A 25,380-nucleotide genomic window follows, 5' to 3' on the forward strand; every position below is an offset into this window, starting at 1 on the left:
CTCAAGACACAAGGGGCAGGGGCCGGCACTGTGGTGTAGTGGGTAAAGCCGCCACCTGCAGTGCCGGCATCCTATAAGTCCTGGCTGCTCCACTTCTGATCCAGCTCTCTGCATGGCCTGGGAAAGCAGTAGAAGATGGCCCAAGTCCTTGGGCCCCAGAAGAAGCTCCTGGCTCCTGGCTTCAGATCGGTGCAGCTCCGGCCAATATGGCCAGTTGGGTAGTGAACCAGCAGGTGGAAGATCTCTCTCTCCCCCTCTCCCCCTCTGCCTCTCCTCTCTCTGTGTAACTCTGACTTTCAAGTAAAATAAATAAATATTTAGAAAAAAAGACACAGGGGACAGTTCAGTGAGAGACTGATGGAAGTGAAGCTGTCACTTTTTCTCCATCCCCGGTTCAGACCCTGAATTCCACCCACAGGTAGGACCATCATGTCTGGCCTCTCTTCCTCTCCCCTCTCGCAGTCTTGCCCCCGCTGTAACCCTATGGAGCCTGATACAGGGCCTGACCTGTGCCTTTTGGAGTGAAAATGCATCCTGCAGCTCCCCTTGAAACAGACCTGAGAGCTTCCCTTTAAGTGTTGCCTGGCCCCGGCTGAGGGTGAACTTGGCAGGGATAGGCGCTGCCAATGCCTCTTGCCTCCTAGCAGCAGCACGGGAGGAAGCTGCGTGCCAGGCCGAAGAGCTCAGTCCACGCTGGGCGACGGGCTCCTCTGCTGCCTGCAGAGCTCATATCCCGAGGCCTGGGCCCCTGGGCCTGGCCTGTGGGCTCCCAGCCACCAGCCGTGGGCCTTTCCCTTCTTTCGCCTCCCATGGGTGTGGCCCCATGCCCCCTGCCCCAGCTGGGGGCTGCAGCTGTCCTGTTTGACAAATGGGCCTGGGCGGGTGGTGAAGGAAGGGCTATAATTAGCAGGAGTGGATGGGATGGCAGCCTGGCATTGACAGATCATTTTATACCCAGATGGATAAGCTGACGTCATTGGAGATGGAAGTGCCATTTGGAAATTATGAACTTCCTGGGGAGCTTTCTGCTGGCCTCTGCCCCATGCCCCTGCCCCTGGGGACACTTGGACAAGGAGCCCCCCGCCAGGCTGCTGGGGGGTCTGGGGCAGCAACACCTCCAGTTGTAGCAGGAGAACCAGGACCTGTGGTGGCATGGGGAGGCCCGGGCTGGTGCTGTCATGGGAGCTTTTCCCATGGCTTTCGCGGTCTGGAAATGTCACAAGGCTAATGGGAAAGCTTTCTAACGGGGGAGTGAGATCAGAGCAAGGGAAGTTTTGTTTTCTGCCAGCGAGGCTGGGCTGGCGCGTTCCTGGGGCCTGGGAAGCCTGTGAAACCCAGAGAAGCCACTGACAGCCTTTACAGAGGGGCCTGGGGTCAGCTGTGCTCAGAACTGGGGCCAGGGACGGGCCAGTGGCAGGGGTGGCTTCCAAAGCAGAGCACTTCAGCCCCAGGCCAGCCGTGGGCAGGAAGGAGGGACTGGGGCAGGCTGCGGCAGGGCCACTGTGCCGAGAGGGCAGCCCCTGGCCCTTCCTGCCGGAGAGGAACTATTTTTATTTTGTTTCTAGCAACAGGAAACAGAACCCCTACAAGTGTATGAATTCAGTTCTGCAAATACTAAGACGCAGTAATTGTTGCAGTGAGGAGGTGAAAATTCGCCTCTTCATCAGGGTGGAAGATAAAACCCACCTCGCCTGCCCCTGGCTGCATCTCCAAGTATTTTATGGACCCCGCGCCTGGGCTCTGATCTGCTAACAGTCCTTGGCTTTGGGGTAGGAAGCACTCTGGGCCCTGGGTTCAGGGTCATGGGCCAATGAGTGGGTCCTTACAGGTGGAGTAATTGAAAAGGTGGGAAGACTTGGCTTTTAAAAGGCTCCTCGGGGCCAGCACTGTGGTGTAGCTGGTTGGGCACAGCCCATATGGCTGCCAGTTTGTGTCCTGGCTATGCCACTTCCAATCTGTGTCCCTGCTAATGGCTTGGGAAAAGCAGTGGAGGATGGCCCAAGTGCTTGGGCCCCTGCCACCCAAGTAGGAGACCCGGATGAAGCTCCTGACTCTTGGCTCAGGCCGACTCAGCCCTGACCATTGCAGCCACTTGGGGAGTGAATTGGTGGATGGAAGACCTCTCTCTGTCTCTCCTGCTCTCTCTGACTTTCAAGTAAATAAACAAATCTTGGGGAAAAAATAAAAGGTCTCCTCGCTGTTGCTCTCAGTGTGTTGGAGGCTAAGACCGGCCTTGAAGGATGATTTCATCCCATTTTGGGCCTTGAAGCAGGACTGGGCATGGTAGCTTCTGGTTCATCTTTCTCTATCAAAGGTGGATTGTTTCCTGTGGCCACTGTTTCTGTGTGTGTATGTGTGTGTGTACACATGTGTGTATATGGGTATGTGTGTACACATGTGTGTGTGTATCTGGGTGTATGTGTATATGTGTGTATTCCTGTGTTCTAGAATTTAACATTTACCCAAGTGGGTGGTTTTGATGACGTCACTACACTCCCCATTTCCCTGCTATGGCCAACGAGTGAGTAAGTGGCGGGCGGGCGCAATTGTCCGTGCCTTCAGCCCTCCCTTCCGACTTGAGGGCTTGGGTCTCAGGGAACTTGGAAGGCAGCAGGCGCTGGACGCAGGATGTCCTGGGTGTCCTGGTGACACCACCCACCTGAGCGGGACTTTGGCGTGGCTGCCACTCGCCACGGGCACTCCCCATGACGCAGCAGTCTTGGTGCGCTTGAGGAGGTGGTCCCTGGCCCACTATGGGGGCTGATATGACGGTCAGCGAGGAGGCCTGGTGCAATCCACTGGGGGCTGAGGCAGGCCTGTGGGTGGCTGGAGGGGCAGCTTCTGCTGTGCACTGCCGTGCTTGGGTGCTCACGCTGGGGCAGGTGGCTGTGCCCGGCAGAACCCCCCAACACCCCGCCTGTAGTATCCCTCACTTCCTTCACTGGGACCTTGGCTGACAGTGCCACAGCGTCCGGCCTCTCTGCCAGGGTAGCTCGGTGGAGAAGTCCAGTTGTTTGTTTCCTGCCTTCCGGAGCACGTGGCCCAGAAAGGATCCTTGGATCCTTGGGTCCCGGAGGCCGGGTAGACGGGGTCTGACCCAAACCCAGGGCTCCAGGGGAAAGCCCAGCTCTCAGTCACTCGGCGGATGCTGCCTACAAAGCTTGACTGTACTTCCTCAACGTCAGGCCAGGGGATGCCCACAGCCGTGGGAAAATCCCCCCACCCCCCGGCCCCAGCCCCCGGCCTGGAGCTTACATTCCGGTGTGGAAGACAATGAAAACAGTCGGTAACGGAGCGTGTTAAGCTGGTCAGAGGCAAAGGCAGGAAAGAGAACAGGGCCAGGGGGCCGAACTTTCCTCTGGTAAATGAGGTGCCCCCAGTGCCCCAGGGAGCAGGAAGGAGGAGGGGAGTGAGCCGTGTGGAAGTCGGGAGGAAGGGCTATCGAGGTGGGCACAGCCTGTGCAAAAGGCCCTAGGGTGAGCACACCTGGCTTGAGTGATGAGCAGTAAACAGCCCGGGGTTCCTGATGGGCACTCACAATGTGTTCCCTTAGCAGCGTCTGCAGTGTTCCCACTGTTACAAAAGCTGATGATGGATGAGGAGCGATTCTGCTTAAAAACCCCTCAAAGTTCCTCCTGCTGCAGCCTTTGGCCTTCCCAGCGGGCAGCCAGAACGTGAATTCCTTGTAGACCGAGGGGCTGCCTGCCCCCAGCAGCTCCAGGCTTCCCTTCGGGCGCCAGGCCTGCTCAGTATGCATTGCCGTGGCCCTGCACATGCAAGTTCATCGTGTTTCCCACTTTGGGCTTTTGCCAAAGCCTTGCAAAAAGCTGAGGAGTGAGCAAGACAGGAATGAGTGTCTTCGCACCCACCTTCCCGATGGGCACTCAGGTTCATTTGGTCCGATGCCCGTCCAAGGCCCAGGCCAGCAGGCTGGAGAACCAAGACTCGAACTGTGATTGGCCCTCTAGCCAGTGCTGTATTCTCTCGTCCGCCGTGGCCTCGCTAGGTCGGGTCTGTTCTCGTGTACCAGGACTGCCACAAAATGAAGTCCCACAAACCAAGTGGCGCGAACAACAGACCCTTCTCACAGCCCTGGGGGTCGGGAGTGCAGGGTCTGGGGGCCAGGGTCAGTTCTAGGCTTCTCTCCTTGGCTTACAGAGGGCCATGTTCTCTGGACGCCTTTGCGTGCCCTCCCCTGGGGGGTGTCTGTGTTGTGTTCTTCTCACAAGGGCACCCAATGGCCACATTTTACCTCCCTCGCCCCTTTAAAATCCCTACTGAGGTGCTGGGGGCCAGGACTGCACCTGGAAGCTGGGGGCACGCTACGCAGTCACCCAGCCACAGATACACGGCCCCCGGGGAGCTCTTTGCAGGGAGGTCGGGTGACTGACTCCTTCTCGCCCCTCATTCCCGGCTTCCTCGCTGCAGCTCATCGGGGGCCTGGTCCTGTCCGTGGGGATCTACGCAGAGGTCGAGCGGCAGAAATACAAGACCCTGGAAAGTGCCTTCCTGGCCCCCGCCATCCTCCTCCTCCTGCTGGGGGTCGTCATGTTCATCGTCTCCTTCATCGGTGTGCTGGCCTCCCTGCGGGACAACCTGTGCCTCCTCCAGGCGGTGAGTCAGCCTCCCCCTCCCCCAACCCTGCGCTGGAGGCCCGGGGAGCCGGGGAGCCTGTCCCTGGGCCGCTGGGCAGCGCGGGGCTGGCGGTCCTTGCCTCCCTTGCACCAGCTCCTGCCCACACATGCCCAGGAGTGCCTGGGCCACCGCCCTGCATGTAAAGGGCGATCTGACCCCGTCCTGACTTAGACTGTTTCTCTGGGCCTCGCTGCAAGGAAGAGAAACCGCATTCAAACGCCAGCAAGCGGAGCCCCAAGAGGGGCATTGGCTCATGTGCCCCACAGTCCCACCTTGGCCAGGGGGCTGCATGGTGCCCGTGGGCGGGGCTGGGCATTCTCTCTCACTGTCCACCTGGGACTGCTCTGCTCAGCATTGTCCCCAGCTGCCTGTGGGGTTGTCGCCGGCAGACGCACACTGAGTCTTCACAGCTCTTGGTCCTAGGGAGTCTGTCCTGGTAACTCCAGCAAGGCCCCTGGACGCTGGTGGCCATCCTGGGCTCAGGGAGTGGAGGCGACCCCTGGCCGTGGCTGAGGGAGGGTCCTCTGAGCTGGGCCACGGTGGACAGGCATCTTCGCTCTGTACACGTGGGTGCCCTCACCTCCTTGTCTCCCTTCATCTGGGAGCACCTGGAAGCCCTGATGAGGCAGGTCGTGGCTGAGGCTGGAAGTTTCTGGAATCCGTTTGAACCATGCCTGTTCTCTGACAGAGGGCAGAGGTGGGTGTGCATCCTCTAAGCTTCAGGCCCCCATCATCCACTCGGGGGTGTCTGGGAAGCCACTTAGAGGGGCTGTCGGGGAGAGCTGGAAACACTGCCCCAGCCCACCCACTGGACCATACCTGTCCCCTCTGCTCCCTGGAGTGAGGCCCAGCTCTCCTCCTTGGTGACTAGGAGGCATGATGTGCCACCCTGCCCCGCTGAGGTCCCTGGGGATGACGTGGAGAACTGGCTGGCTGTGGCACTGACGCATTGTCCCGGGCCTGGCTCCGGGATTGGCTCCTCCAGGGCCTGAGTGCCTCCTGTGTTCCCACGCCAGCCGGGGCACCCAGTCCAGGAGCCGGCAAGAGCTGCCCCAGGCGGCATCCCGGCTGTGCCGGATCTCACAGCAGCCCCTCCAGGCAAGTCTCCGGATCTTGTCTTCCAGTTCATGTACATCCTCGGGATCTGCCTCATCATGGAGCTCATTGGCGGCGTGATGGCCTTGATCTTCCGGAACCAGGTGGGCCTGGGGATTGAGTCTTGAGCACCCCTGTGGCCCGGACTGTGAGCTGGCGGGGCTGCAATGAGAGGGCAGGGACGCCTGGCCAGAGCCCCGGCTGGAGGAGACGCGCACTGAGCCGGTGGACCGGACGTGCAAGGCCCCCAGGCTGTAGCAGAGCCCCTGGGAGAGGGTGGGAGGGTGGAGGTGAGGCTGTGCGGGTGCTGGGGAAGATCCCGTGGGTCCTTTATGGCCACGGGGCAGGAGCTCGGGACTTTTTCTCAAGGCTGTTGACATCTCTGGGGAGTTCTGTGTGGGAAGTGCTGTGATCCAGTTTTTGTTTCACTCTGGCTGCCAGGTGGTGAGTGGACAGTGGGGAGACAGCTGACATGGCTGTCCAGGGAGCAGGGGACGCTGGCTCAGAGATGGGGCCAAGTGACAGGACTGGGTGTGTGCCTAGGGGCCAGTGTTGACTGGATCTGCTGTATTGGGTGCCAGAGTGAGGCTGGGAGGGGATCCTGGCGTCCTGGCCCAGGCAGGGTTTCCCAATCAGAGCCCTTGGGAGCTGGGAAGGTCTCTGTGGCTCCTGGCCTCCAACTCCCTCACTGCAGGCTGTGTGACCCAAGTCACTCAGCCTCTCGGATCCTTAGCGGTCACAACTCCTGGCTCCTGGTGTCAGGTGGCAGATTGGAGGAAAGTGTGAGTGGGACGACCCTAGCACGGGGTCACCCCATGGCAGACGCTCATTAGCTTGTTGTGCCTAAGGCCCTTTGAGAAGGTGATGGTGGGCAGGGCTGGTGCCAGCCCTGCCCCCATCTTCTTCTCTAACCTTCCTTTGTCTTCATCCCGCTTCAGTGCTGCAAACAGGGCTTGATGCACAGAGTGTGTTTTCAGAATCCCAGTCCAATGTGTCCATTCCCCTGCCTCCACCCCATACGGCGTGGCTCCTGGTGCCCCTGGGCAGTTGCCGTGGGCCAGGCATCAGGGCTGCAGCCAAATGATCTCTTGTGTCCAAAGCTGAGCCCCATGCTGCAGCCCCTGTCCCGACCCTGGGCAGGGCAGAGCCCTTGCACCGCTCAGACTGTGTGTGTGGCTGCCTTCCAGCTCTGGGCGGGGAGTAGGGGCTGCACCTGCTCTGCATGCTGCCCCCCACCCACCACCCCTGGCCTGTGTGCCCTCCTGGAATCCAGGAGTCTCCTTCCTGTTTTGCGAGCCCCAGGAGAGGGGAGGGGTGAGTCCTATCACATCAGTAGAGTTGATGAGGCACAGCGAGGTTAACAAGATTCCCCTCAGGAGCACACAGCAAGGCAGAGGCCGCCCAGGGGGCCTTCTCCCCAACCACAGCCTCGCTACCTACTCCTTCCCTGGCCTTGTCTCAGCTTTCCAGACCCTGTGCCCTGAGCGGGCAGCTGCTGGCTGGGGGCTGGATCTCAGCAGCCCTGAGGAGGGAGTGGGTTTATCCCATTTGCCAAGGAATACTCTTTCCTGTGCTCCCAGCAGCGGCTTCCCTGAGGTCACGGGTTGGTGTCCACCGGGCTGGAGCCTAAGACCTGTCCCTGGTCAGCAGTGTCCCTGGCCCTAGGAACGGTCACCTCCTAAGTGCACAGCGGCTCTAGTCTCTAGCATCTCTGCACAATGGCCGCTGGTTGGTCATTTTCCAGCGCCCCGTGGGTCAGTGAGGGCCATGACATCATCTCCTCCCAAGTGAGGGAGCTGACCCGCAAAGGCATTGGCCAACAGGGCCTCCAGGGGCCTGCAGTCCTCCTGACTCAGAGGCCAAGGGTGGGAGCTCCCACTTACGCCCAGCCCAGCGGGTGCCAGGGCCTGGGAGGTTTGCTGTGTCCCCTCGGACAGGTCCCCTCATGGGGAGGGTGCTGGTGTGCAGCCCAGGAAGGGCCCTCACAGTCAGGAGCTCCGAGGTGTACGGAGACTGCGGGTGGGCCATCATTTAATGAATTTAAAAACAGAATACAAAATTATACATTATTTATTTACTTATTTTGAAAGCCAGCAAGAGAGAGTAGGGAGAGAGAGAGGTCATCTGCTTGTGTGCTCCTCAAATACCTGCAGTGGCCACCGCTGGGCCAGGCTGAAGCCAGGAGCCAAGGACTCAAATCTGGGTCTCCCTTGTGGGTGGCAGGGACCCAGGTACTTGAGCTGTCGCCTATGTTCTCAGGAAGCTGCAATTTGAACCCATGCACTCTGACATGGGGTGCTGGTGTCCCAGGGGTGTCCTCACCAGTGTGCCAAATGTCTACCCCAGATACAGAATTACCCAATGAGAAAAACAGGTCTGGAAAGATAGAAATCCGAGCACTGGCTTATCAACGCTTCTCCTGAAGGGTAGGACTTGGGAGATTTTTATTTTCTCCTTTATATCATTTCCCTGGCTCCCCAAATTCCTTCTTGTTTCATAACCGAAAGGAACATACTGCATAAAGAAGAGTAGCGCACACACACACACACACACACACCCGCCCACCTCTCATGCAGTGTCATCGTGTGAGGCAGACCTGGAAGAGGATAGACAAGGAGCTGCTGGCTGTGGACAGTGATAGGAAGGGGTGGTGCAAGGTAGAGAAAAAAGTGAGGAGCAACCAAGGTCAGCCTCCAGGAGGAGGCAAATCCCCAATACTCTTGTTTTCTTCATCAAGAATAGAAGACAGATTTTCTGCGCCACAACGTGACAGATCCAGTCACCAGGGCCACTGCCTGCCTGCTAACTCTGGAATCTTCTTGTAGGGACATGGGGACAAATCTGTGGGCTAATGATTTGATGCTGGGTTTGCAAGGGTGTGTGCAGGTCACAGGCACAGCTGGGCCATGAAAGGTGAACAGCCTCGTGGCTGTGAGGAGGAAGTGCCCCACTGCCTCCTGCCCCGGGTGAGGGCTCTGCTGCCAGGCGCCACCCCCCACATCTCCCTGTCAGACTGAAGCAGGTCCCCCACTCACCCAGGGGCCAGCGGCCCTGCCCTGGGGAGCCCCCCACAGAGTAGGGATCGACAGGGAGAGGCGGGCCTGAGAAGCCAGCTCCATGGTCTGGGTCTCACCCTTGTTGGCGTGTGCTGCCATCCCAGCTTGTGCTGGGACTCCTGGGGAGAGAGGCAGGGGTATGCAGGTGGAGCAGGCGGCCATGCTGGACAGGGACACCTGGGCAACCCTGGGCTGTCACTGGTGTGTGTACCCCCAGCCCATGCTGTCTTCCTTCTGCCCCTGCGAGCAGAGTGAGGCCTTGAGAAGAGGGTGCTGTGGACAGACCCAGTGCCAGCAGGACGCACCGCTTGGCCCCCGGAGCCTATTCGCTGGCTCTGGGCATGGCCTCGGGGACAGGGGCAGGAGAAGGGAGGTGGCACTGTGGTCTGCCTTGGCCAAGTGCCTGAATATATGGCTCCTTCCCACCCAGAGCAAAGCTGTGCTAGTGGCTCCAGAAGCAGAAAAAGTTCAGGTCTGGCCAGATTTCCACAGGGAACGCACTCCACTGTGTGCAGTCTTGGCGAGGGAGGGCTGAGGTCCCCAGCCCCTGGGACACTGCTGCGTATCCTCTCGCCCCCAGCCATTGCCACTGAGGGAGCCAGCCTGTGATGCCCCCAGGTCTGAAGGCTCTGGCAGATACTCTGAGACGGCCTCACAGCCTCTCCTTCCAGCCCTCGAGGTTCTCTGATCCCTGCTTGCCAAGCTGGGCCAGGGCTGGCGCCCGAGTCAATGAGGACAGGACCCCCTCAGCTGCTAGAGGGACTGGGCAAAGCCCAGAAATGACGGCTCCACCCCAGGAGGGAAGAAAGGCCCCGGTCAGCCACCCCTGCTGTAAGCTCTGAGAACTGGGCGGGCCCTGGGTCCAGCTGCGCTGGCCTTGGAGCCGGGAAGCTGATGTGGAAGTCTTTGGTCAGCCTGTGGGGTCCCCAGATGGCTGCATCCCCAGAGGGGCCGTCAGCCGGCGCCTCCGCTCTCCTCACACCTGTGGCTCCTTGGAGCCCTCATTCATTCGGAGCACCGGGGCGGGGATGGGGGTGGTAGTGATGCAGAGGCCTCAGCTATTTTTGGAACCAGATTTTAAAGAGAAACCAGAAAGGCCAGCTCTTCTGCACAGCACGCTCGGACAGCCTGTGCCTTTGTGCTTGCTTACTCCAGCCCACGGGACCCTCGGAGGCTGCGCCAGCGCTCCGTGAAAGGTGCTCTTCTCCACCTCCCTGGCGCTGCCCCTGCTGGTGTGACCTGATTCCGAGCCGGGTGCTCTGTGTGGCACTGGGTGTGTTTGGTGCCAGGGCTCTCTGGTCCCTGCCACCCTCCCATGGGACACATCCTCCAAGTGGCCCCAGGTCCCTCCAAACGTTACTGGTGCTGTGCGCATTTATGTAAATGTCACAGGGGACAACCTGCACTACCTGCTCACCTCTCACCTGCACCTTCACCCCCATCGTTCAGTCACAGAGCAAGAAGAGCTCAGTGTCTCACTGTCTTCTCAGCCCTCGCTCCCCTCCCCCTCCCCCCCTCTCACACACACACACACACACACACGATACAGAAGCAATGTGCACTCACCAGACCCAGCAGGACCCAGCGAGCCTCCTGATGGGAACTGGGGCAGCCCTGAGCCATCTGTCACCCTGTGTTCCCTGCACAGCCTGGCTCAGCCTAACAGATGAAAAACCTGATCTTTGCAAAGAAGCCTCTCCCAGCGCAGCGCCCCTGGCAGGTGCCCAGGGACAGGGCTGGTTTGGGGAGAGAGGGCAGAACAGCCCCACAGGCCACCAGCGCCCCCTCTGCCACCCTCTTCCTCCCTTCCCTGGGCCTCTTGCCACCATCCCATCATGTCACCAGCTCTGGGGGGATCCCCCACAGCAGAGGGCTGGAGGGACCCAGGAGGCTCTCTATGGTGCTTTGAGCGAAGAAAAATCCACCATGCACTTCCCTACCTGGGTGGCCTTAGCCATGTCCCTGTCCCTGGTGTCACCCTTGCGCTAGCCCTGCCAAGGGTCCCTGCCTCACGCGGTCCAATGCTGTGAGCTCATCGCCTGCTCCACCCTGGGGAGCAGAGTGACCCCACCCTGGTGTCCTGTGTCCTGGGCCCCTAGCCATGCCCCAGCCAGCTGGCCTGGCCCTTCCTCCTCCAGAGGAGCGGGCACCAGGGTTGGAAAGGCCTCATGCCCTGAGGGCCTCTGGGGAGGAGGCAGGTGGCCGGGTCTAGCGGGAGACCTGGGAATGGCCACAGGCTGGTTTGTGCAGAGCCTGCGTCTGCTTTCTCGCTGCCAGCAGGGCTTTGTGCGCTGTGCGTCCCGGGGGCTGCGTTCTCTGTCCCTCTCCTCCTGATGTGGCAGACAGTTTGGGCAGATGACCCCCAAACTCTGATCCTTGAGTTCTTGTCTTGGCACCTTACAGTGGGACGGACGCCCTGGTCCCAGCAGCTGGGCCACTGGGGACAAGCTGTGGTGTGCTCTGGGCTGTGGGGGTGTGCAAGGGGCCCAGGCCAGAGGCCACGGCGGACCTGGGCCTCCTGCCCTAGCGGACGCTCTGTCGCAGCAGGTCTTGGGGCCTCAGTTTCCCTCACTGTTCCCTTTTCCTCTGAAGTCGTGGCAGGTACCAGAGTATCTGTCTCTGAAGTGACACCAGGATCGGCCATGTGCGCGTTCCCAGCTTGGTTTAAATCTCATGGCCTCCTCCAAAGACACAGAGTTTCCCACCTGGGTCTGTAGGCTTCGAAGCTTCGGGAAGTGCCTGGGGCCTGGGTAGCTGTGGAGGAGGAGGCCTGGCACCCCCTTGCTGCTGACCTCATCCTCCTGGCTGGACAGTACCACAGACAGGTTCACAAGGGAGAAACTGAGGCCCCGAGAGTGGGCATGAGCTGGGAGGGGGCCAGGAGCCCAGGCCCCCCACCCCAGACACCTCCCCCGGGAGCTGTCTGGCTCCTGTCTACAGAGAATGCCGCTTTGTCCCCAGCCTCTGCTGATACCCTGCGCAGGGCTCTGAAAGCCGCAATTGTCACAGTGAGCGTGGAGCTGGGCTGCCCTCACTCCCACCCCCAGCTTGTCCCGCTGTGGGGCCTTTTGTGCTCCCAGATTTCGGCACAACAGCCGGCTGTTGATCCAAAAAGCCCGGCGTGACTGGCAGAGGGCGGCCTGCCAGTGTGCCTCCCGGAGGGGGCTGTCCTGCCCGGCTGTCTGTGCGTCCACAGCACTGCAGTGAGGGGCAGAGGTCAGGAGGCCTGAAAGCCGGTCCTGGCTGGGCCCCTAACCAGCGAGGTCTGCTCAGCCACCCAGGGCAAGTCCTGCCACTGCCCCCACCCCACAACCCAAGTCTCAGTTTCCTCGCCTGTAAAGCAAGAGGTTGGCTGGTGGAGGAGTGTGGGGCGAAGGCAGTCTCAGCTCCAGCCTTCCCTGGGCAGTGGGACCAGGACAGCCTCGCCCTGACTCAGCTGCAGCTGCTTCAGAGCTAGGAGCCGAGCCACCGCCAGGACCCCGGCCTCTCAGGGTCTGGGTTGCTGATCTGTGAAGGAAGCAGCATGAATGGCGGCTGCTCGGCCATAGCAGAGACGTGGGTGCCGAATGGCATCGGGTGCATGGAGGGGCGTGGGCGGGCTGGTCACAGGGAACAGCTGGGGCCTGGAGGCAGCAGGCAGGGCAGCTCTGGCCCAGGGCTCTCTGTGCCAGCCTGGGCTTCCAGGAAGTCTGGGCTGGGACACTGGGGGTGGTGGCCCTTCCCTTTGTCACTCTCTCTCTCTCAATAGACCATTGAGTTTCTCAATGACAACATCAGAAGAGGAATTGAGAATTACTATGATGACCTGGACTTCAAAAACATCATGGACTTTGTTCAGAAGCAGGTGAGTCGAGGGGCTCTGGGTCAGAGCTCTGCCTCCCATGTCCTCTGCCCTGATTGGTCCCTGCTCACAAGGGTGGGCTGATGGCTAAGGTGGGTGACTTCTGCATTCCCAGAGCAGGTGGCTGGCCAGGCTGAGAAGCAAGGGTGAGCTGTAGATGGCCCACCAAGGACGGGGCAGCTGGGGCTCTCTGCCCATGTGCCTGAGTATCGTAGAGACCGGGGCAGACACGAGCCACCCACGTGGAGAGGACAGAGAGTGAGCACTGCGTGTGACACGGGAGGGAGGGGAGCCGTGCACCCGACACGGAGAAACAGGGCAAACGAGTGGACAAGGGCACTCTCAGGCTGGGGGGTGAGGACGGCTCTCTGAGGAGAGGACACTTCATTGGAAAGATGAGCGACAGGAAAAGGCCAGCCGACACGCGCAGCACTGAGCCTGTACTTCAGCACAGGTGCAGAGTTGGGTTTGTCCAGAACAGAACAAGAGAGAGTGGAGGGGATGCTGAGGCCACACTGAGGCCCAGACTGAGACCCCCTCCCCTTCCTTCAATGGCATGATCATGTGTCCTCTGGGGATATTGCCCCTCTCCCCGTAGGCCACCCAACACTGCAATAATCATAGTGGTGCAATAATAGTAGCAGGTGGAGGGCTGGCCACTGTCCTCAATTGCTGTGCTACATCTCTGTCGTTGAGCCCTGAACCTCAGTTTCTCCATCTGTGTAAGGGGGTAACACAGTCATAGGGCTACCTCGACCTAACTCAGGGGAAGTGCCGAGACAGGGGCAGCCTCATTATATTCCTGTCAGTGCCAGCCACGTGGTCAGTGTCCCATGAAGTGAGGGGAGCAGCATCTGAGGGTCCACAGGATCACTAAGCACTGGCAGTGCTGCCTGGAACCTGACCTTGGGGGCTCCAGCTGGCCTGGACTCTCGTCCAAGCCACACCCAGGGCAGTGTAATGGCCACTCCCTTGGCTCAGACCTCTGTAGTCAGGACAGGTGCAGCCTCTGGGAGGCCCTAGCCTGCCAGCTCTGGCTGGGAGAGCCAAGACAGCTCCAGGAGAGAGGGTTGTTTTTATTGGAACTGGCCTGCGGCTGGCTTGGAGATTTCCTTTTTCCCAGGGTGGGGTAGGAGGTAACTGGTGCTCACTGGACACCTGCGTGGTGCCGGGCTGTGCCGAGTACTTCATGCACGGCCTCTTGCTGTACTCACAGCTCAGCTGTGCCAAGCTGCCAGTGCTCTTCTTGCTTTACCAATGAGGAGCTGAGGCCAGAGAAGTTGATCAGCTTGCCTGAAATCACACAGCCAGGAATGACTGTGGGAGGATTTGAACTTGGGCCCTTTGAATGGCACTGCAATCAGGCACTTCTGGTCCTGAAGCCTGAAGAGCTAAGGGGACACCAAGGGGATTCCGGGAGGGTCTGTTTCTACCAGCCCCTCTGACCACAGTGCTTCCCCGATTGGGCTGTCCGGAGGCTTCCTGTCGCCCTGGAATCTAATGCTGGCTGCCTGTGTCTTCTGGCTGACGAGGCTTTGCAGGGTCCAGCCTGCGCTGCCCTCTGCTGCCCTCTAACAGCATCCCCTCCACTCTCTCTTGTTCTGTTCTGGACAAACCCAACTCTGCACCTGTGCTGAAGTACAGGCTCAGTGCTGCGCGTGTCGGCTGGCCTTTTCCTGTTGCTCATCTTTCCAATGAAGTGTCCTCTCCTCAGAGAGCCGTCCTCACCCCCCAGCCTGAGAGTGCCCTTGTCCACTCGTTTGCCCTGTTTCTCCGTGTCGGGTGCACGGCTCCCCTCCCTCCCGTGTCACACGCGGTGCTCACTCTGTCCTCTCCACGTGGGCAGCTCGTGTCTGCCCCGGTCTCTGCAGTACTCAGGCGAGAGCCCAGCACACGGCAGCCCTGCGGTGGAACCGCTAACCGCTTCCCCAGGTGTTGGCTGTGGTGCAGGGGAGGAGAGCCAGGAACGGCTGAGCTCGGGAGGCACGGGGCAGGACGTGGATGTGCCTACATCCTCTTTGCCAAGGGCAGGTCCAGCACAGCCGGGGCGGCACGGCTTTCGGAGCCGGGTTAGGAGAAGGTCAGCATGCAGAAGGGACTTGCGGAGGCTCTGGCCTCGTGGACAGAAAGGCCTGGTACTGCAGACACAGCGTGAAGGCAGGTGCGGGTGTCTGGGAGAGGTGCCCTTGCCACCCTGACGTCTGCACAGAGGCAGCCCAGCCGGGGCTTGCACGACTCTCCAGGGACAGGGTGCTCACCGCCTCCTGGCAACCTGCTGGTCTCAGCTGTCACCTGGCAGGTGTGCCGCTCGTGTTCGCTGTGGCTCCCCTGCCAGGGCCCCTCACACCCTAAAGGGCACCATCTCCTGGCAAGATCCTCCCCACCCCGTGTCCACCCCAACACACGCACACTCGGGGATGACGGCAGCGCTGCTTTCCTGCCTGTTTCCTTTCTCAGTTCAAGTGCTGTGGCGGCGAGGACTACCGAGATTGGAGCCAGAACCAGTACCACGACTGCAATGCCCCCGGGCCCCTGGCCTGCGGGGTGCCCTACACCTGCTGCTTCAGAAACACGGTAGCGCTGTCCCTGGGGTGCGGGCAGGTGCAGCCCACCCGGCGAGGCTTTCTGAGGATGTGGGGGTGTGAGGGGGTGGGCAGGAGGATGTGGTCAGAGCCTCGAGGGTCCTGCGAGGGGAGACGCTGGAGGGAGGGGGTGGTCTGCGTCGGTGCTGTCAGCATCTGTTGCACTCTTGTTCTGGCTGTGCCAACTCACCCCATCCTTGCAACAGCCCTACCAGGCAGCCACTATGACGTACCCATTTTACAGAAGAGGAAACTGAGGCACAGAAAAGTTCAAGGTCTTGCCCAGGTTGACTGGGCCGGGTGAGGGTGCCCCGCCTTGGAGTGCTGCACAGGCAGGAGGGGCCGGAGGGAGGAGACTTCCAGACAGGGGGCTCTGTGGCTTCACTGCAGGCAGAGCCAGGCTTGTACACGGGGCATCTCCCGTGGGCTTCAGGGCACCTGGAGCGGGGTCCGTGATGTGCCAGCACGACGCTGTCAGCTCGGCCACCTCCTCCGTCACGTGGTGTCCTGTGCCGGGCAGTCAGCACTCCATCAGTGCCTGCATCTGCCTACCGCGGCCGGGAGCTGTTTGGTTTCTGGACTGGAACTCGGCAGAGCTCGGCCATTACTCATGCGGCAAGCAGCCATGGAAAGTTTCTCCTCTGACATCTCCGCCGTCCCGTGCCCACTGCAGTGCAGTGCGGTGGGAGCCTCGCCCGCGTGCCGGGCTGCCCGCACCCGAAAAAGGCCGGCCCAAGGGAGCTGCCCCACGCACTGTAGCTGCCATTTTAGGGTAGATCTCTGGGCAACAGGGGTGCTGGAGAGGAGCCCAGGGTTTTCACTGGCCTGGGCGGGGGTGGGGAGGGAGAACCTGAACTTGTCAGATGTGGAAGCCCAGCCTGCATCCATTCACCCATTTGTTCATTCGGCAAATACTGGTCGAGAACCTACTGTGCGTCAGACACAGTTCTAGGTTCCAGAGGTAAAACAAACTCTAAGAAGTCTACCCCCACCGGAAGGTAACATTACCATCAGGGAAACTGACGAGAGAACTCAGGAGGAAACCGTGTGCGAAGCATCCGCGTGGAGGATGGCGGGTTTCAGAAGGTGGATTCTGAGTTAAACCCTGAAGGAAGCGAGGGTGCGAGCCGGGCAGGTATCTGGGAGAAGGGGGTTCTTGGCAGACAGCCAGCGAGCGCAGAGGCCCTGGGGTGGCCAGCGTGGCTGGAGCTGAGTGACCTTGGGGAAGGAAGGGTAGGAGGTGGAGTCAGGTCACGGGAAGCTGCGGTGTGCCCTTGAGTGACGGGGGCCCTGCAGGGCCTCAGTGGCTGAGGTGGGTCTGACTTGGGGTCACCGTGGCTGCCATGGCGGGGCACAGGTGGACACGGGAATCGGGTTAGGGCTAGTAAGTGTGCAGGGACCAGCAGTCAAGGTCAGCTGGCTGTGGTGCTCCTTAGTGAGCAGGGGCCCTGGTAGGAGGTGCTCTCCGTCCACCTCTGAAAGGGCGGGGCTGGAGGCTGGAGGAGGTGGAGTGGTGCCTGCTCAGCACAGCTCCGCTGGGGCTCAGGCGAGTCTATAGGGCCTGGCCCAGGGCAGAGTGCAGGATCACTGACTGGAGAGGCTTTGTTCACAATCCCAGCCCTGGAAAGCAAGGAAGGGCTTCCGCCCTGCCACCACGAGGGAGAGCTGGGCCCTGGACGTCATCCAGCTCGTTCCAAATGTCAGGCCTGGGTGTGCAGCAGAATCCCCCCCGCAGTCTACAGCTCTCCCCAAGCGCCCCCTTAGCATCGGTCATCACTGTGGCCCTTCCATGGCCATGATCGTGACCCCTGAAGGGGTCAGACCTGCGGGGCAGGTGCATGGGGTTGTGCTGGGAGTGAGGGCACACGGTTGCGCATTTGTTCATCGAGCGCCTGTGTGTGCCTACTGCAGTTCCGGGTGCTTGTGCTGCAGAACAAACCCAAGTCCCTGTCCTCACGGAATCTGTGTTCCAGAAAGGGAGACAAGGGACATAACCATGACCTACCTCGTGACAAGACTTGTGTCACTGTGCCGGCTCCGGGGTGGTCACCGTGCGGGTGCCAATGCCTGGCTTAGTCATCTTCATAGATTCCACAGCAGAATTGCACTGAGCCCCCATCACTGCTCTTTGGCTCCCTCTGCCCGCCCCTGCCTCTGGCTCCGCCCCTTCCACAGGTGTTGGTCTGAGAGCACCTCCTACTAGGGCCCTGTTCACCAAGCAGCATCGCGGTCGGCTGCTGGGCCCCTGCACACGCGCCCCTAACTGTGACTTTGCTCATGTATCTCACTGTGTTGACATCAGCCTGTGTGTGGTGGGGGGGTCATAGATTGTCATTGCTTTGTGGAAAAGCCGAGGGGACCTGGTCACTCCCTCAGCCATGCGTGTGTCGGTGCACACAATGCATTCCTCCCTCCCTTGGCCATGCACGCATCTGTGTGCACATGCATCCAAGACTTGTTTACTGAGGGCCTGTGTGTGCCCAGCCCACCAAGCAAGGCCAGTGCAGAACTCCTAAATGGTAGAGCAGGAACTGGACCCAGGAGGGGTGACGTCAGAGGCGGCTGGCCATTCCACTGTTGCCTTCTGTGTCGTCCCTGGCCCCTGGGGTCCCCTAAGCATCCACATTCACTCTGTTATTGGGGTGGGTAGGGCTGCAGGAAGCCCAGGCTGGACCCAGGGTCTGGCCGTCTTACCTGGTAGCTGGACAAGGAGACCACAGGGCACAGAAGGTGATGGGCAGGGACCTGATGGGGTCCAGGGCCTGGGCAAAGTTTCCTCTGTACCTGAATTAATAAGAGGCCCGGAGTCTCAGAGACCAGCTCTCCTCTCTGGAAGGAACTTCGTGCAGCACCCCACATTGGTGGAGCTGAGGTCTGTGGGGGCAGGAAGCTTGGCCAGGAGCCGTGGCCTTGCCCACAGGTACCCACGTTGGCAGGATCCCAGCTGTGGTCGGAGGTTTTCCTCCCTAAGAGCCAGTGAGCAGGAACAGCCCCAGTCTGACCTCTGAGACAGTGCAGACCAAGCCAGCAGAGCAGGGGGCCTGGGCCAGGACCCTTTTCCCTGCATTCTTGGGCTGCTCTTGGGGCGGTCCTGCCACGTGCATTCCTTAAAGCAGGGTGTGGTTAAGATTCAGGCTCAAGCCAGTCTGCCCAGCTTGGAATCTCAGCTCCATCCATGCTGGACAGGGCAGCTGTCTGTGCCTCAGTTCTTTCATCTATCAAATGGGTAGATCAGCAGTGTCTTTGAGTAAGCACCACGTTAAGTGTTTGTGATACACATTTCTGTTTCAGACAGATGTCGTCAACACCATGTGTGGCTACAAAACCATCGACAAGGAGGTACTGTCTCTGGAATTCCTTTACCTAGAGGCCTTGCTGTCCTGTCCCACCCCCAGGATGATTGGCGGGGTCGCTCCTGACTGCTGAGATTTCCCGACATTCCTGGCTGTGAAGTAGAGCCAGGACTGCCAAGGTTTCCCAATCCCACCCAGGCACAGAAGGGCTCAGGAGCCCAGACTCCCCCCAGTGGGGAAAGACCCCCTGCCAGGCTTTGCTGAGACCTCCTGTGGGCTTGTCCCCATGAGGCCAGTGAGGCCCTCGCTGGGACTCCCAGCATTCTCAGCACCTGTCTGTCTCTGCCCTTAGTTTGTAGACCACTCCCATGGTTCCCTCAGGACCCAGGACCCAGCATTCCTTAGAGGGTGGCAAGCCCTTTGAGGGTCTTCCCCAGGGCAGCTTCCTGGGCAACCCCACCTGTCCAGGAGAGAAGCTGGGGTTCTGGAAAGGGAGCTCAGAATAATGGTGACAAAGCAGAAGTTCGCATAGTGGGGGTCCTGGACTGACAGCAGTGGCACTGGCCCAGGGGCCGCAAGCTGAGGTTCCCCAGCTATAGCCCAGCAATGGTTCTCAACCCATTAGAGCCCACAGTCACTTTGTCAATACCCAACAATGGGCAACATCCTCATTCTTATCCCCAAGTGCCACTCATTGATGGGGCAGGCTTCCACCACACCTGACCTCAGAACTCTGCACACACTGACAAAGGGGACGGTGTGTGCAGCAGCTCAGAGCTCTGTGACGTGTCCCAGCACGTGACTGCTCACCGTGTGGAATTTTCCCCATGTGGTACCAGGTCAGGCTGCAAACAGTTTGAGGTTTTGAAGCATTAAGAATTTTGCATTAGGGTTGCTCAACCTGGATAATCATTCCTTGGTTTACATAGTAGTAGTTCTAGAAAATTCACTGTGGATTTACACCATGCAGAAAACACTTCCCTGTGTGCTTGAGCTGGGCTTTGGTTCTGGTCGCTAGAGCAGGTTTTTTGCCTGCACCAGTGCCTGGCACCCATCCCAGAAACAGGTAGCTGGGAGCACCCTGAGCCTGTGCTCTCCCAGATGTGGGCACATCTGGGTCCCCAGTGCTGCCCACCTAGGGTGGTCTAGGCCCCCCATCTCCCATGGCACAAGGGAAACGGAGGCCTGAGCTGTCAAGGGATAGCCTGGGCCCTGAGCGAGTGGCCACGTGGGCAGCAAGTGCCTGCAGCTGACCGGGCTCTCCCTGTACAGCGCCTCAGCGTGCAGGACATCATCTATGTGCGGGGCTGCACCAACGCCGTGCTCATCTGGTTCATGGACAACTACACCATCATGGCGGGCCTCCTGCTGGGCATCCTGCTCCCCCAGGTGGGTGGGCCCCGGGCTCAGGGAAGAGTGGGTGGTGACGGGAGGAGAGGCCGGGGAAGGCGGCTCTGGGAACGGGGCCTGGGCTCCCCGGGGAGGGCTGGGAGCAGAGGGCAATGGCCTTCCACGGGCTCTCTGCAAGGTAGGGGCCGTTACTGTGCGAGGCTCAGCAGGGCTTAGTGCCATGCCCGGGGCCCCTCGAGAGTGTGGGACACAGGTGGGGTGGAGGGGGCAGCCCAGAGTGGAGGGCCCTTGCTGACGGGGGGCAGAGGTCTCCGGGGTTTCCTGGGAGGGGCAGAGTGGACGTGCTGGGCACTGGGAGTTGGCAGGTCACCCAGTGTCCTGGCTACTGGGGGTTCTGGGCTTGGAACTGGCCAGCAGCTCTGGCCAACCCTGCCCTTCCACACAGTTCCTGGGGGTGCTGCTGACGCTGCTCTACATCACCCGCGTGGAGGACATCATCACGGAGCACTCTGTCACCGACGGGCTCCTGGGGCCGGGCGCCAAGCCCCGCGTGGAGGCGGCGGCCACCGGATGCTGCTTGTGCTACCCCAGTTAGGGCTCACGTCCGGGACAGTGGCTCCAGCAGTTCACGCGGCCCAGCGCCTCTGAGTCCACGCCGCGGGCCGGACAGCACCACGGCCCCTCTGCCTGTCCAAAACCCAGGCTGTGTGCGCCGTGCCGGTAGGGGCTCCCATGGCTACGCCCTCCCCGGGGGCGGGGCCTGAGGCCCTCCCAGAAGAGGATTCGCACTCTAGGCTGAGGGTTGAGCTCCTGGACTCCGAGTCTGAGGCCCCTGCTGGGCCACAAGGCGGGGAGGGGTCTCTTCTCCAGGGCTGAGCTCAGGGTCCATTGCATTCCTGGCGGTGCCTTGGCTGCACTGTTGATGCCCCAATCGGGGGTCTTTCTGTAGCGATCCGTAACCGAGGGGAGAGAAGTGCGTGCCTGAGGGGCAGGGCTGCAGCTTCACTAACCCTATTTTTCTATGTGATTTTTGTAACATTCATATTTTGTACACAGTTAACGGGAGTTTCTGACTAACCAAAGCTGAGTGCCTGCCCCTCCCAGCCAGTCCATTAATCAAACAATGAAGACATGCATTTTGTTGTTGGCCTTTCATTTGCGCTGTTTTGGTGGGGAGGGGGTAACTTCAAACCCTTGTTGGTGCAAGGATTGAGGAGACACCATGCTGGGGTGAGCACAGTTTGGGACACGGAGGCCAGGAGCAGCTCAGGGCTGGAGGCAGATATGACACACCCATTGCCCAGACTGGCAGACCAAGACCCATGGCATCTGGCACGAGGCTGCACCACTGGGGAGTGGGGCAGGTGGGGACGAGGAGAGCTGAGGGGCCCACACAGGCCCCCACCCCCCCCACCCCCAACCCTGCTGCTGGCACAACAGGAGCAGCTCCTCCCAACTCCCATCCTATGCAGCTGATTCTGCCAGGGGCAAAGCTTGGTGCTGGGCGCCCCCTGCTGGAGATGGCGGCATGTGTGCGGATCAGTTCTCCGGTTCTGGATTTTCTGTGAGGTTCTTAGCATCCAGGGCAACAGAAACAAAACCTGAAGAACCGCCCTCAGGATTGGAAGTGCCCCCAGAACCCTCCCATTAAGAGTCGGATGCTCAGAGGCCGGCGCTGGGGCATAGAGGGTAAAGTGGCCGCTTGCAGTGCTGGCATCCCACATGAGCGCTGGTTCAAGTCCCAGCTGCTCCACTTCTAATTCAGCTCTGCTATGGCCTGGGAAATCAGTAGAAGATGGCCCAAGTCCTTGGGCCCATGCACTCATGTGGGAGACCCAGAAGAAGCTCCTGGCTCCTGGCCTCGGACTGGCACAGCTCCAGCCGATGCGGCCATCTGAAGAGTGAACAGCAGGTAGAAGACATCTCCCTTCCTCCCTTCCTCCATCCCTCCCTCCCTCCCCCCCCTTCCCTCTCTCACTCCTTCTCTCACTCTGCCTCTGCCTCTCAAATAAATATTTTAAAAAAAAGAGTTGGGTGCTCAGTGTGTAGACTATATAAGCCTCATTGTCTGATGCCTAAGAAAGGGCAGGGGAGAGGCAGGCATGGCATAATGGGTTAAGCTCATAATGAATTAAGCTGCTGCTTAGGACACCAGCATCCATTTTGGGCGCTGCTTTGAGTCCCGGCTGCTCCACTTCATATCCAGCTTCCTACTAAATGTGCCTGGGAAAGCACAAGAGATGACCCAAGTGCTTGGGCCCCTGTACCCAGGTGGAGAAACTGTAGAAGAGATTATTAAAATAGAACAATGCAGCCATAGCAAACATCATACTGTATCCTTTGCTGCAGGAACTTGTCTAGATATCAATCCTCACAACTGTAGGTGGTGGTGCTTGTAAACTCATGTTGTTGGTGGGGAGACTGAGGCACCGGGTGGTCAGATGGCACCGTGTGTGCACACAGAACCAGGTGAGAGAGACCAGGCATGGCTTCCCTGCAGGGTTGCCATGACAACTGCTCGACACCTGCTCTCCATTTTGACTTCTAGGCACAAGGCCATGTCAAGCTGTATGGCTGGTGGCCTCGTGGTTCTGGCCATTTTCTGAGGCCTCTCCCTGTGCCCAGAGAGGAGAGGGCAGCTGCCTTTGGGAGCAAGAGGTCAGAGGCTTGGAGTGACGCTTCGGACTGAGTCTGCTTGTCCAAAGTCACCTTACCTGGACCCTGGAGACCTGGCCACCCGGTCTTGCCCTCCTTCCAGCACCACTCATGGCTGCCCTGTCCTGTACTGCTGCCCCCATTGGCTACGATGTGGCCTCGGGCTCAGGGGTTGGTGCCCACGTAGCTGGCACTGTGGCGCAGCAGGTGCTTGGGAAACCATATCAGAATGCAGTTTTACGTCCCGGCTGCTCCACTTCCAATCCAGCTTCCTGCTGCTGCACTTGGGAAGCAGTGGAGGACAGCTCAGGTATTTGAGCCCCTGCATCCATGTGGGAGACCTGGATGGAGTTCCAGGCTCCTGGCCTCGGCCTGACCCAGCCCAGGCAGTTGTGGCCATTTGGTGAATGAACCAGTGGATGGGAAACCCCTGTGTGTGTCACTGTGTCTTTCAAATAAATAAATAATACATAAATAAACCTTAAGAAAAAAGAGTGGCCCCACAGTCACTGACTCTGCTACCAGGTCTCAGGTGTTTCAGACCACGGCCCAGAGGAATCTGAAGGCAGGAAGAGAGGCAGGAAGAGTTGGGCCGGGGGGATGCATGCCCCACTGCACCTGCTCAGGGAGCTGGATCCTGCAGCCCTGGATGGAACAAGAGGACTAGAATGGGGTCCAGAGCTGTGTGATCCCTACAGTACCCCCAGCACCTAGCCCAGTGCCCGCTGCAGCAGCCAGTCGGTTGTGGACAAAGGACAAGAGTGAATGGGGTGGGCCAGGGAGGTACTACCCATGGGGAAATAAACCCTGAGTTTGCCCTGGCAGGCGGGCCAGTCCCAAGCCTTTGTCTCAAATGGGGTTGGTGCTACAGCCTGGGCCCCGTGTGATGCCAGGGCTGCACCGGGGCCCTGGGAGGGACATGGACTCTGAGCCCCCCATCACCTCTTCCTGGGGTGACCTCTGCACCATCCATCCCCAGTCAAGTCACCAGTGTCCCCCTTCATGCTTGCTACTCACCGACTCTGTGCTGGCCTCTCCTCACCCACAGCGGCCCACAGTCACCACACTGCACAGCAGGTGCCAGCCCCTCATCCAGTCCATGCGGCAGCTGGGGTTTGGACACACGACTGCCTGCAGGGCCCTTGCTCCCCCACATCACACCAGTCTGGCATCTGAGGTCCAGTCTGCCCGTCCGGTCTCATCACCAGGCTGCTGCTCCAGGCAGCAGGTCCCTGGACTGACCTAGTTCATTCTTGGGTCACAAGGCTTTCTTTATCATCTCACTTAGGAAGACCCAGCTCCTAACCCTCCACACGCCTCCTCCTTCCCTCCCCCAGTCTCACCTGCACTCTGTGTGTGCAAGGATTTATTTAATGACTTCCTATTCCTCAGAGGACAGAAGCTAAGGCCAGACTGTCTTAGTCAACATGGAGCCTGCCTTCCACTCTCCTGGGGACTGGTAAGTGCTGCCGGCTCTGGCACAGCTGGTGAGTCCTGGGAGAGAACCTGATTTCTAAGTCTGAGAGCCCAGGAAGACAAAAAAAAAAAAAAAAAAAGACTGATCTTTCCAGCAAGAAAATGAGAACTGACATGGACACTAGGTGGCGCTGCCCACCTGCTGCGCAGAGCCCAGAACCCGCTAACCCCACCCTCCCTGGCCCCAATAGCCTGGGAAACTGCTGGGTGCAGTTGCTGGAGTGTACCCCCAACCACTACCCACAAAAGAGTAGACCACAAGGTGAGGGAGCCTAAAATACCGTGAATGCTGGTATACAGTAGGTGCTTATGAAATGAACAAATGACTATTCTCTGAGGTTGGCATAGTGGAGACATCTCTACCCCCATTTTACAGAGTAGGAAGCTTAACCTCCATCATTATTTTTGGCTGTCAGTAGGTCTGTGTAGCAGGCACTGTGCTGAACATATTTTCTTCGTCCTGTGTAGTCACCATGGCAACAGGCAAGGCTTAATCACTCCAGTTTTGCAGGGGATGAAGTTGACTTGCTCTGGCCACAGTCAGTGAATAAATGGGAGGAGCCAGAAGTCCTACTGTTCTGCCTGCCTCTGAGCCAGCCGGTGGAACCAGGGCCACCTGTCTGTCCAGTGCTGCCTCCTTCCCTCACTCTAAACTGCTCCCCAGGGGCAGACCCCTCCCAGCCAGCACAGCCTCAGCCCTGGGTGTCATGTGACCACCAGAGGGAGTCCTTGACCTTCAGACAGCCACAGCAGGGCCTGGCAAGGGGAGGGTGTTGGACTCAGATGCCATGATGAGACCTGAGAACGTACAGGCACCTGGGACTCTGCAGGGCAGGTTCCTCACAGTGAAACCTGGGTCCCCGTGAGGACGACAAGAGACCGCATGAGAAGTTCTTAGGCCAGCCCCAGGTCCTTGTCCTGTGCGCTGAGCCGGCCATGCCAGCAGCGAGCAGTGGTAACATGGCAGGCACGGAACGCGCTCTTGTACTGATTTGCTTCCGTATCAACAGTCCCCTCCGCTGACCAGCAGGGTTTTAATCTGTGCTCTGCTCTCTCCCTGTAGCTGAGATGGTGGAGCAGGGTGCACGGCAGGTGCTCTGTATCCAGGTGCCAACCAAGGGACCACTGTGGCCTGGAGCACTTGGCACCTGCATCGATTGGGCCCCTGCGATGCTCTAGGCCCACCAGGTCCCGTAAGTGAACCAGCCCTCAAGGGTCAGGGACTGTCAGCACAGTCAAGCATCTGTCCCTCTCGGGGCCTTGATTTCTTCTCCAGAGGGAGCCTAGTTTCCAGGAGGCAGCCATGCAAGATGTAACGATGCCCTTTAATGCCACCTGTACCCCCTTCATCTCCTTTCTCCCATGTCCTCTCCTCCAGCAGCTGAGGCAAACGTGCC

General features: G+C 59.6%; 1 protein-coding gene across 2 annotated transcripts in view; it reads left to right on the forward strand.

The window, feature by feature from the left end:
• The window catches only part of TSPAN15 (tetraspanin 15), a 43,178-nt gene extending 21,395 nt beyond the window's left edge, over positions 1–21,783 (forward strand). Inside the window, exons 2-8 of one of the 2 annotated variants that reach the window (XM_062214252.1) lie at positions 4,429–4,614; positions 5,760–5,834; positions 12,535–12,630; positions 15,085–15,201; positions 18,501–18,548; positions 19,775–19,891; positions 20,298–21,783. In XM_062214252.1, coding sequence (XP_062070236.1) covers positions 4,429–4,614; positions 5,760–5,834; positions 12,535–12,630; positions 15,085–15,201; positions 18,501–18,548; positions 19,775–19,891; positions 20,298–20,447 — 789 coding nt within the window. In that variant the 3' untranslated portion in view covers positions 20,448–21,783. The remainder of the gene's footprint in view (positions 1–4,428; positions 4,615–5,759; positions 5,835–12,534; positions 12,631–15,084; positions 15,202–18,500; positions 18,549–19,774; positions 19,892–20,297) is intronic. The other variant, XM_062214253.1, reaches the window with a different exon arrangement.
• Positions 21,784–25,380: the final 3,597 nt, after the last annotated feature.

This window comes from Lepus europaeus, chromosome 17 (assembly GCF_033115175.1).
Source record: "Lepus europaeus isolate LE1 chromosome 17, mLepTim1.pri, whole genome shotgun sequence".
Taxonomy (NCBI): domain Eukaryota; kingdom Metazoa; phylum Chordata; class Mammalia; order Lagomorpha; family Leporidae; genus Lepus; species Lepus europaeus.